The sequence below is a fragment of the Anneissia japonica genome, unplaced genomic scaffold, assembly GCF_011630105.1.
Source record: "Anneissia japonica isolate Jap-2015-1 unplaced genomic scaffold, ASM1163010v1 scaffold3106_len312699_cov133, whole genome shotgun sequence".
In the NCBI taxonomy this organism is placed as follows: Eukaryota; Metazoa; Echinodermata; class Crinoidea; order Comatulida; family Comatulidae; genus Anneissia; species Anneissia japonica.
In genome coordinates, this window is record NW_022739518.1 from 181,777 (window position 1) to 194,561 (window position 12,785).

The 12,785-nt window shown below is 31.5% G+C and overlaps 1 protein-coding gene and 1 long non-coding RNA gene across 2 annotated transcripts in view; one reads left to right on the top strand and one right to left on the bottom strand.

Annotated features, from left to right (window-relative positions):
• Positions 1–12,458, top strand: part of LOC117117935 (CXXC motif containing zinc binding protein-like) — a 14,324-nt gene extending 1,866 nt beyond the window's left edge. The window contains exons 3-7 of the mRNA XM_033262419.1: positions 1,761–1,817; positions 10,089–10,170; positions 10,986–11,095; positions 12,121–12,183; positions 12,322–12,458. Coding sequence (XP_033118310.1) covers positions 1,761–1,817; positions 10,089–10,170; positions 10,986–11,095; positions 12,121–12,183; positions 12,322–12,399 — 390 coding nt within the window. The 3' untranslated portion in view covers positions 12,400–12,458. The remainder of the gene's footprint in view (positions 1–1,760; positions 1,818–10,088; positions 10,171–10,985; positions 11,096–12,120; positions 12,184–12,321) is intronic.
• On the bottom strand, positions 5,581–7,452 carry LOC117117936. The gene is made up of 3 exons (XR_004446970.1): positions 7,264–7,452; positions 6,390–6,531; positions 5,581–5,893 (listed from the first exon to the last, which is right to left on the bottom strand). It is a non-coding gene; the product is annotated as an uncharacterized LOC117117936 (long non-coding RNA).
• Positions 12,459–12,785: the final 327 nt, after the last annotated feature.

Consider the following 12,785-nt stretch of genomic DNA (forward strand, 5'->3'; position numbering starts at 1 on the left):
ATGTAATGATTATTGTTTTAACTAAATTATGAAATAGATTTCAGATGGTAACAATATTCAATTCAATTAAAATCATTTTATTGACCATTTATTAAAGTATAGTATATGAAAACGCAACAAAAATATATATATATATAGTGGTTTCTAGGTATATACAATATGATAAAATTATATATAAATATATATTCAAATTTATGAACTGCGCAGGGGTATTCAAGATTTCAAGTGAATGATAATGTGTGTATTATTCGTTTATTTCTTCGTGTTTCTCTTCAATCCTCTTGGTATTTTTTATTCAAACTCTGGAAGCTGCAAGAAAAATTCAAAAAGAATGAAGCACATACTAAATTCCATTGTTTCAATTACAAGATCATGTTGCAATCATGAATATATCACCGTAAATGGAAGAAAGAGAATATAGCAGAAAGATATTTTGTAAGTGGAAAGATAGCAAAACAATAATACTTAGGCCTATGATAAACCGATTCACGAACTAAAATATATAGGGCCTAGGCATATTAATTTTTTTCGTTTTCGCAACTCCTTCGGCGCTCCATATATTTGTTCGAAATATACCGCGACCGAAACGAAGCGCGACCGAAACAAAGCGCGACCGAAACGAAGCGCGACCGAAATGATCGGCTACCGGCGAGGCTTTGGCGGTGTAGGCCTAGGCCTAGTAGGAGGAATGCAACACACCCTCTATCTTATGTGGAGACTGCCTCAAATTTTCAAGTCCCAAAGATGGTGTCAAATTGGAGGGCGAAATATGAAAAAATAATTAGAAAAACAAAATACAGAAAAACTAGCTAGGGGCTAGGCTAGGTAGGCCTAGGCCCAGGGGCCTAGGTTTCGGCATCTACTAGGCCTAGACCCAAAGTCACTTCGGCGCCAGTGAACTGGGGGACTAGCCTAGCCTCCTAGACTAACCTAGCCTCAGTGAACTTGGCCCCGAGTCCACTTAGGGTCAACTATAGGCCCAGAGAAAGAAGATCTGAGTCAACTCGGCCGCATAACGAATTTGCCTCACGTCAACCCGGCTCCAAGAGTCAACTCGGCCCCAAAAGAACTTTTGTGCTCAACAGTGCTCAAAAACTTTTTCGTAGAGTTTGTTCAAAATACTTTGTTGAGTTTGTACTTAAACAGGGTTAACATATCAACGGATAGGCCTAAGTCCCAATCAATTACTCCAAATATCTCAATATGATTGGCTTTAGCTATTACTGAGACCTGATATATATATATATATATATATATATATATATATATAGTTGTACGAAAATTCCTGGGAGGGTACTTGTCTGGGTTGAGAATGATGTGACAAGAAGAGTCATGTGGGTTCAGCCCAAGGATGTAATAAATAATTTTTCAAACAGAATTAAGTCGTGTCTGCGCATGGCATGACCCTTTGGTCAGACTTTAGCCGTGGTGATTTATGCTAAAGGTCAGTAGGCCTATTACAAGCAAAGATAATAAAAGGAGAATGATCGAGCTGAACCAGGTAATAGTTAAACAACATCTGGGTTAATATTTAGTCCGTCAAGCCCACAGTGGCCCTTGCTTATTATTATAATATTCACTGATCAGGTTTGTTGTTCCCTGTTATTTTCTCCACTCCGTCAAAATAGTCCCCCACTTGTAGAAAGGTGACCGTTCAACCAGTTTAATGCAAACAGCAAGAAAAGCTTATTCGCTTGCTATAGAAGTTCTTTGTTATAATTATGAAATTATTTAAAAGATATTTCTTAATTGTTTTCTAGTTGAAGTGTCAGAATTGCCAGGAAGAAAGCAAGTCCTTTGTTTACATATCGCTTCTGGTAAGTCAGATTAATGTTTACAAAAAGGTGATAATTAAATGTGGAACTACAAAAGATATCAGTGCACACACAATACACACTGTACACCTAATGTTTCTGACATAGATCCTACCCAGCGTGACCGCTCACAATTTTGGAAATACCCAATGACTGAGTCGAAATTACCCAAGATTCACAAAAATTGCCCAAAGTTACCGAAGCTTCCTGAAAGTGCATTAAAATTTGAAAAAATATGTGTTTTTCGCATGTATAATTTTCCCTTTTAGTTCAATTTATAAACCAATTTTTATTGTAATTGTTTGTGTTAATTATTAAAATGAATATTCATGAGGTGATCAAGTTTTGTAATTATTATGTAATGCATTAATTAGGTAAGATCAATGACAATGCAAATCACAAATAAACAATTCTGAACCCATGTTTATAGCAATTAACAGTCAATTAACAATGTTATGCGCACTTTGTTGAGTTTTTCTTACTTGATTGGACTGAAATATAATTTGTATGACAAAAATATTTAATTTTCTTAGTAAAAATAAAATACCCGAGGATTTGAACAGAATACCCAAGAACCCAAGACCAAGTAAAAATACCCAAGATCTTGGGTAAATACCCAAGCAGTGGTCACGCTGATCCTACCTCCAATATTTCTGATCTATAGAATTGTTAATTAGTTCCGTTGACGCAAGTTTTGCATTTATAACCCTCTAAAATAAATATAAATAATGTTTGCTGCCCTCTACCCAGCGGGCACAACTTGGTTGAAATAACGTTGTTTCAACGTAATATGCAAACATTGAGTCTACGTTTAATTTTTGTTGTATATGAAAGTTTGCATCAACGTAAAACTCAACGTTGATTCAATGTAAAATGTCTAAGGTTCTTTCAACGCTAATTTTTCAATGTTGGAACAACGTCAAATGACCAATGTTGAATCAACGTTAAATTTTGGTTGTATATGAAAGTTTTCATCAACGTAAATTTCAACGTTGATTCAACGTCAAATGTCTAAAGTTGTTGCAACGTTAATGTTTAACGTTAAAATAACATAAAATGATCAATGTTGAATCAGCGTTGAGTTTTGGTTGAATATGAAAGTTTTCATCAACGTAAATTTCAATGTTGATTCAACGTAAAATGTCTAAAGCTGTTTCAACATCAATTATTTAACGTCATAATAACGTCAAATGATCAATGTTGAATCAACGTTGAATTTTGGTTGTGAATGGAAGTTTTCATCAACGTAAATTTCAACGTCGATTCAATGTAGTATGTTCAATGTTAATTCAATGTCAAATGTTCAATGTTGAGTCAATGTCAATGTTTAATCCTTTAAACGTACAAAAGACACCGAGTTTAAAATATACTTGACCATTTTTCTTTAATTGAAACTTGCATAAAAACATTAAATATTATGCATCGTAGCTAAATACAGGCATGTTTAAATCAGAGTTTTTGTAGTATAACAACAGCTACTATGTCTAGATTTCAAAATATACCTATGCATTACTGTCGTCTTAACTGACCTAATATTCGACACTTAGCTTAATTAAGAATCTTTCGCGTTACAGGATTCGGTTTAAATCAGTAACTTTCTTGGTGATAAATAGCAGCTATTGAATAACTTACCCTCTATAATTAATACCGAAGCGACGTCCATACGCTCCTTTAAAATCCAATTTTAAACATTTTTATTTACACAAGCCTTTAGTCAATAACATGGGTGTGGTTAGTGTTATTGGAAAATTCAAAATGTGCTTTTTCTATGTATTTTAACTACTGTATTTTAAGTGTAAAATGTGTTTTAATTTAATTTGTGATGCGCCTTTGAACAATTTTTATTGAAAGAAACGCAATATAAATGAAATATATATTATTATTATATTATTATTATGTTTGAATGTTTTATTCCATGTATAGTATTGATCTATAGTATTTCGATTCCTATAAAAATCTGCACTAAAACCAGTATATGTTTTAAAAGTTGTCTTTAATTAAAGGGAACATTTTCATTCAGTTCGGTCTGCTATAACCATTCATCTTTGGATTCAAATAGAATCCCTATGATTTAAGACCGGCACTAAATGTGGTCTTTATTTATTCTTAATAAAGGATTTCTTTGGAATCTTCGTCCCTGTTTAATAATAACAATGCAATAAAACTATTAAAGTCAAAAAAATAACTTGCCACCGGCGCTAGGAGAAAAAAAACAGCAGCAGAAGAATCCCATGAACTGATTAGTGAAAATTACAACAAAAAAAAAGAAAAAAAGATAGGTTTTAAGTTGAGTAAAAAATAACTGAGGACAAGTGATATTATGAAGATCAGCAGGGATCGAATTCCAAAGTGAAGGAGTTGAGAAAAAAGAAAGATCGCTCGCCAGAATCTACATGTCTGACACGTGGAACACGTAGCATGGTGCAATAAGAAGAAAGGGTTGGCCGAGAAGCAGTGTGGAGGAAAGATACGAAGGTGTAAGGCCATTGATGGAATTGAAAGTGAGAAGGAGGATCTTGAACCTTAGTCTTTGGCAGGAAGGAAACCAATGCAGGTTTTTTAGAATCTGGGTGATATGAGAAAATTTCCTAGCCATAGTGAAAACACGGGCGGCAGAGTTCTGAAGAAGCTAAAGAGCAAAAATCAATTTTAAATGTAATAAATGCATGTACTAATGTGACAGTAGTAGAAGATGTAAGATAGAGCTTAATGTAACTAATTCATCGAAGATGGATATAACCAGATTTGCAGATAGACGTAATGTAGTTGGAAAAAATCCAAATGCTTGTCATAAATGACTCCAAGATTTCGAAACATTATCAGAGGGGCTTAGTATAGTATTATTGCAGTTAATTTGAATATTAGAGACAGGAACAGATCGACTCTTTGGAGAAATAACAATAAGTTCAGTCTTACTAGAGTTAAGTTTAAGTTTCATGAGTCGGGATCACTCAGAAATTGATGTTAAACAGGATTCAAACAAGGAAATGGTCTACTTGATGTCATCATAATTACTTCTTTCCAAAGCTGGCCATCATCAGCAAAAAAATGGAAATTTAAATTAAAATAGGTAATAACACGTGCGAGCCCAGAAGTATAGCAAATAAAAAGTAGGGGACCCAAAACGCTCCCCTGTGGCACACTACCCAGTGGGCACAACTTGGTTGAAATAACGTTAATTCAACGTAATATGCAAACATTGAGTCTACGTTTAATTTTTGTTGTATATGAAAGTTTGCATCAACGTAAAACTCAACGTTGATTCAACGTAAAATGTCTAAGGTTCTTTCAAATATGCTAATTTTTCAACGTTGGAACAACGTCAAATGACCAATGTTGAATCAACGTTAAATTTTGGTTGTATATGAAAGTTTCCATCAACGTAAATTTCAACGTTGATTCAACGTCAAATGTCTAAAGTTGTTGCAACGTTAACGTTTAACGGTAAAACAACGTCAAATGATCAATGTTGAATCAGCGTTGAGTTTTGGTTGAATATGAAAGTTTTCTTCAATGTTGATTCAACGTAAAATGTCTAAAGCTGTTTCAACATCAATTATTTAACGTCATAATAACGTCAAATGATCAATGTTGAATCAACGTTGAATTTTGGTTGTGAATGAAAGTTTTCATCAACGTAAATTTCAACGTCGATTTAATGTAGTATGTTCAATGTTAATTCAATGTCAAATGTTCAATGTTGAGTCAATGTCAATGTTTAATCCTTTAAACGTACAAAAGACACTGAGTTTAAAATATACTTGACCATTTTTCTTTAATTGAAACTTGCATAAAAACATTAAATATTATGCATCGTAGCTATACAGGCATGTTTAAATCAGAGTTTTTGCAATAAATAACAACAGCTACAATGTCTAGATTTCAAAATATACCTATGCATTACTGTCGTCTTAACTGACCTAATATTCGACACTTAGCTTAATTAAGAATCTTTCGCGTTACAGGATTCGGTTTAAATCAGTAACTTTCTTGGTGATAAATGATTTGAAGCTCTGTTATCCTTAGCCAGGTCTTTTCTTGTCTGACCAGAGGTATTGTGGAGCAAGGCATCCAAGAACCTTTGTAAAAGATAAAAACGAAACAAGGAAGACTGAAATATTGTTTTAAAGTTGGTATGGTAAATTTTAAAAAGGTAAATACTTGAATACCATGTAGATAGTTAAGTTTAAGGCACATCTTTCAATAGATTGGGGTTTTTTTTCAAAGATTTAAATACATTTTTCTTTAAGGGCAATTCAGACACCATCATACTACGAAGTTATGTGCCATTTATCTTTGGAGAATATTCATGTTAAGATAATAATACTTACGATTAGACTGTCCCCAATTAATTTAAACTTATTAATTGCCTTCGTACGACTATAATAGTTATACAACGACGATTAAGACAAATGCTGTTTACTGTTTGTATGACATTTAGGTACCCAAGACTTTAATTAAGAAACAAATGGTTATTACTGTGACACAGTAGGGTAGTCACTTATTGCTGTGGGATAGTGGTATTAGCAAATGTGCAGTATATTCTTGTAAAATTTAACAATAAAAATTATATACCTTTTTACTGCTTCATCAAGGCTGCTCTTCCATCAGTTTCGTACCAAGAGACAAATACATACACATTCAATAGTCAGTTTTTTCCCAGTACCTACCAACCACAATTGCAACAAACATGGCTTCCTTTTAATGGATTGAAAACCTGAAAAAATACCATATTATTTATAGTTAGGCCTATGCACGCAACTAAATTAGACCTAAGGCCATATCTATTTTCATATTTCAATTATTCATTACACTAACCGTAGCCTCAAATGTTATTATCAAAAGATATTTTGTTAATTTTTCTCTTTATTGAAAGAAAATATAAAAATTTACATTTAATTAACATCATTTAAAATATAAAAATGATTACTGATGACATGATGTGGATATTATACCACTGGCAGTATGTCTAGGCCTATGATATGAGATGAATTATTAAACACACATAATACTATCAATAGCTGTTTTGTTTTTGCACTTGGTCTATACAACCACATTTTAACAATATATTTAATTTAATATAGGCCTAGACCTATTATATAGAATTTCAACACAGGACGTGGCCATTTTGCAAAGTTAGTTCTAGGCCTAGGCGATTAAAAATTACCGCTAATAATTCAAACTTAGCCCACACATCCAACTTGCAGTCTAGCCTAAATAAGTAAATAATTATGCTAAGTATGCTCTTACACTACCCTACAGTACTCTAGTCTAGGCCTAGTCTCTTACCTAGCTACAACTACTACTACTACTAGGCTAGGGCCAGAGGGCCTGGCTGGCCTATCCTAGCTAGAACAAAAGATAACCAAATAAATAAAGCAAGCCTATACAGTTACGATAGTGGGCTAGCCTAGATACACCCTATTGTATACAAATATAAAATTCTTACCATTTATTTGACAATGCTGAAATTTGTAGTATGTAAACTGTGTATGTATGAAGCCAACATACAGCAACTCATACCATCTTTGCTGATACTTCAAAAAATGACCATTTGTTTCTGATTGGTCTGTACCTAATGACCTAATCCGATTAGCCCATTACTTGCCACACTTTCAAGGACAGAGAACCATGTAATGTATACCTTATAATGATTAAAGATAATATGCTCCCATAATATGAGTTTTCTATACCCTAACATGGAGGTAAATTTTAATAAATCTTGTACAATTATTTATATAAAACTTCATATCAAGTTGAGGTTGAGTTAAAGAAATTTAAACTTGGTTGAAAAAAATAACATTCTAAATGTTGATTATACGTTAAAATACAAACTACATTTTAATTTGACATTGAAAAGATGTTGAACTAATGTAATTGTTAATGAAATTTTAATATCTCAACCAATTTTCAATATTTATTTATTGTTGAAACAATGGTGAGTAAATAATGGGTGATTTGTAGAAACACAACACATTTTCAACGATGATTAACATTGAAATAAATGCTAGGCATATATTTAAATTTAGCGTTGGAAAAATGTTGAATAAACATTGCAATTGTTATGTTAAAATGTCAACCAGATATCAAAGTGAATTCAATGTTAAAATAAAGTTGAGTAAAAAACTATATATTTTAAACATTTATTTAACGTTGAGAAAACGTTAAATAAACAATAGGTCTTTGGTTGAAAACATAACACATCTTCAACGTTGATTCTACATTGAAATGCAAACTATAATTTAACTTGATGTTGTGAAAATCTTGAACTTGTTACTGTAACATTAAAATCTCAACATATTTTCAACTTTTATTTAACATACAAAAAATTTTGAATAAACTATAGGTTTTTGGCAGAAAAACAACATAGTTTAAACGTTGAGTATATGTTGAGATACAAACTGTATTTTAACATTACATTAAAAAGATGTTGAACTAATGTTGTTAATGTAATTTCAATATCTAAACCATTTTCAACGTTTATTTATTGTTGAAATAACGTTGAGTAAGTAATGGATACATTGTAAAAATACACAACACATTTTCAATGTTGATTCTACATTGAAATAAAAATTATGTTTAGAGTTAACGTGGGAAAAATGTAGAATAAACATTGTAATTGTTATGTTAAAATCTCAACTAGATTTCAAAGTGAATTCAATGTTGAAATAAAGTTGTATAAAAAACTATATTTTAACTTCACATTGAAAAAACATTGAAATTATGTTCATACTGTAACTTTAAAATCTCACATATTTGCAACGTGTATTTAACGTTAAAAAAACGTTCGATAAACAATAGAAGATTGGTTGAAAAACGTAACACATTTTCAACGTTGATTCTACATTGAAATGCAAACTATATTTTAACTTGACGTTGAAAAGATGTTGAACTTACGTAGTTACTGTAACATTAAAATCTCAACATATTTTCAACGTTTATATAACGTAGAAAAAATGTTGAATAAACAATAGGTTTTTGGTTGAAAATGTAACACATTTTCAACGTTGATTTGAAATTGAAATGCAAATTATATTTTAACCTGACGTTGAAAAGATGTTGAACTTACGTAGTTACTGTAACATTAAAATCTCTACATATTTTCAACGTATATTTAACGTAGAAAAAATATGGAATAAACAATAGGTTTTTGGTTGAAAAACGTAACACATTTTCAACATTGATTCGAAATTGAAATGCAAACTATATTTTAACTTGACGTTGAAAAGATGTTGAACTTACGTAGTTACTGTAACATTAAAATCTCAACATATTTTCAACGTTTATTTAACGTAGAAAAAATGTTGAATAAACAATAGGTTTTTGGTTGAAAAACGTAACACATTTTCAACGTTGATTCGAAATTGAAATGCAAACTATATTTTAACCTGACGTTGAAAAGATGTTGAACTTACGAAGTTATTGTAACATTAAAATCTCAACATATTTTCAACGTTTATTTAACGTAGAAAAAATGTTGAATAAACAATAGGTTTTTGGTTGAAAAACGTAACACATTTTCAACGTTGATTCTACATTGAAATGCAAACTATATTTTAACTTGACGTTTAAAAGATGTTGAATACTTGTTGGTACTGTAAGTGTTACATTTTCAACCAAATTTCAACATTAATTCAACGTTGAATTAACGTTAAATTATCAACCGCGACTTTGGTTAAATACACAACATATTTTCAACGTTGATTCAATGTTGAGTATATGTTGCCAACATGATTTCAACGTTTCAACTACATTTCAACGTTGATTCAACGTTGAATTAACGTTGTGTGCCTGCTGGGTAGAGTTAATGGCCATTCTCAAACTTTTATTGGCAATGAAGTTGAACATTCGGATTATATTTTAATATTTTAGCAATCATGTTCATGATAACATCTATACTTTTTTTCTAATTTAAATTTATTATTTCTGTTATGTCTATTCAGAATGTACAAAAAATAAATTAAAAAAATGAGGAAGGGTTTTGGGGCGTTCCAGGAGCTCATTCCACTGTTTTTTTAGTTTTAGGCATCTTTTTGGCTGGTGCTGGTGGAGTGAGCGCCTCTTTAGCTACCTCCTGGTTTCGTCATTGGGTTTTAAAAGCTTTTTTTATTGCTTACTTAATAATAATTTTTTTAAATAGTTTATTTAATATTTAATATCAATTTGAATTTGAAAAAACTTTTTATTATAATTATGGTAATCGTTGTAATTCCTAGATTATTTATTTACAGTATTATCTATAAAGATTAATTGATGTCTTTTAAACTATTTCAGGAATGTCATCCCTTGAAAGGAGGTCGCGGTTCAGCAAGTTTGGTTTCAAAATGCAAATTATGTAGCAGAGAAAATTCAATAGGTAAGAAATAGAAATACAAATAGTTATGATAAATTGTTTCTGAAACATTATTTACAAACGAAAAGAAATATGTTGCCAGATTAAAAAACATCAATAAGAAATTTGTTACAAATTACTAACATGAAAAATTTTAAGTTTAAGGGTAGAAAAAAAAGAAGTGTAAGTGATTAATATGAAATATAGCCTCCCATGTGAAAAAAAACTCATTTCTTGCATATCTTTTTTATTCTGATTGCAATTTTAAAATATGATTTCAATGCATTATTGAGAACACATTTAAATCATGTGGGTAGCTATTAAATTTGACTTCAAATCTTTTATATCCCACTTTTTATTCTTCAGCTATGTATTTTTAGAGTTTTTTTTTAATGATATTGCATATTTTTCTTTGTGTAACATCTCCTGCATTTCAAATTTTAGCTGCGAGATGGAGATAAGGATATGAAAACTAAATAAATATAAGTTTTAGGATTTTAAAGAAAATGCTATTTCTTTATTATTGTTTGCTATTGTTATGTTATATGAAATAGAAAGGGGAACTAATTAATCCTTAATGAATAAAGCTTGTAAATTTAAAGGTGGATATTACAAAGGTTTAAAGGAAAGTAAAAAATCTGTTATGAATTACAGTAATTTGGTGATTGATAACTACAGTAGTCAGAAGAACGCTTTAAATTTTTTTTAAAATTTAGATTTCTTAATAATGGGTAGGCAAGTTTTGTATTATTTTTTTTTTTCTTTTAGGATTTCATTTGACTTTAAATTATGTATGAGAGACATCTTTGAATTTTAATAAATGACATATGTTTCTGTAGATATTTTGAAAGACACAATAAAATCCTATGACATTGAGGATAACAACCAGATGAAAACAATTGTAGGGTTTGAGTGCCGAGGAATGGAACCTGTTGATTTCTCACCCAGGGTAAGAACATCATAGCTAGGTTCACATTCAGAGTTTATCATGATCCAGTTGATCATGATCAAGCCAGTAATTTTATGTCAGCCTACAAGAATCAAATAACGTGCTCAGCTTAATCAACTTATTGTGATCCAGTGGGGCATGTTGATGCATCATGATTAACCTTGGTTAACATGATAAATTAATTCATGAGATCAAATTCAACCAACCAGCCTTAAATTTATTAAACAGGTCCCAACCTTCTTGTTTGTGCTTCTGGTAGTTTTCATGCAACATTGCATGCATTGCATAAATGGTTCATGATGATGGTTTCTATATGAACGGTTTTCTTTAATATGCTAAAGTTATAATGATGGATAGATAATGATAACTTTATCACAAAAACTTAAGTGAACGTGCCTACTGTGTGTGCACTGAACCGTGGAGATCTCCAGATCCCTGGTTTCCATTGCTGCTCTCCTTGTGTTTCAGCTGGAGGGCTGAAATGCAAGTTACAATAGAGCACCATCTTTCAGATGAGATGTTTAAGCCTTTGGTCCTGTGTGCATTATGGCCCATGTACACGTTAAAAAATGCAGTATAGTCTTCGGAAAAGCGTTGGGGATTGTCTCCCAGTTTACTGCCCAATCACCACCAGAAGAACCCCACTGGAAATTTTGTTGGTTATCCTTGGTGTTTATACCAAATAAATCCATCCATCCAATACCTTTGAAACAGTGTTGGTAGATCTGCGGACAGGGGTGGCTCCAGAAATTTGCTGAGTTGGGAGGGAGGGTGGGTGCATGTTACTGTTTAATTTGACAGGTGCCTAGATGCATTTAACAGATTGAGTGATGGAAGGACTAATGCAATCTGTTTTATGTTACAGGGGCTGTGGGCACCACTTGTGGTGTTATGGCGTACTGTTGTTGATGCAACCCCAGGGCCATTTTGTACCAATAAAATAAATGAAATGAAATGAAATCGAAATCATTATACAGTATGCAATCTTCATTAATCACTTAATACAGCTCCTATATTTTGTTTAGGTTGGGTTTGTTTGCTCTGGTGTTGAATCATCATCAACCTTCCAAGTGGACTTGACGGAAAAGGTGATGGAATTTTCAAATACAGTATGGAAATAGATTTTCAAATTTGATAATGAATATTAATATGTCCTTATATATGTTACTATGGTTTATATTAAGCAAATAATACTAATCAATATTGTATTTGTATTGTTATTTCAGGAATGGGTAGACTATGACGAGAATGCACAGGAGTCTGTTGGTGTATACGAAGTGGAATGGAACTTTGTCAAATTATAGATTTTAGTATTAAAATAACATAGCAAAATTATAAATTTGTGAACAAGATTTATGTATCATATAATATAATGGCTAAAGCTGTTAAATCTGAACTTATGTAGAATGTTGTCCTTCTCAACAATTTGTAATAAAATAGCGAAAGACTGAATGTAGTGCCTTGATAAATAGAACTTTATTTCTGCTGAGATTAAAAAAAGAATACTGTACACAGGAAACACCACACAGCAGCAATTCTTATATAAAAAATATTTGTGGTTACTGTTAGCTTTATTTGGGCAAATTCAGAATTTTTTATCACTACATTGTTTTGTCGGAACAGTTTATTTTATTTAGTTATATAATTTATTTAAAAGCAGTTCTGCTAATCATATCTGCCCACAAGTATT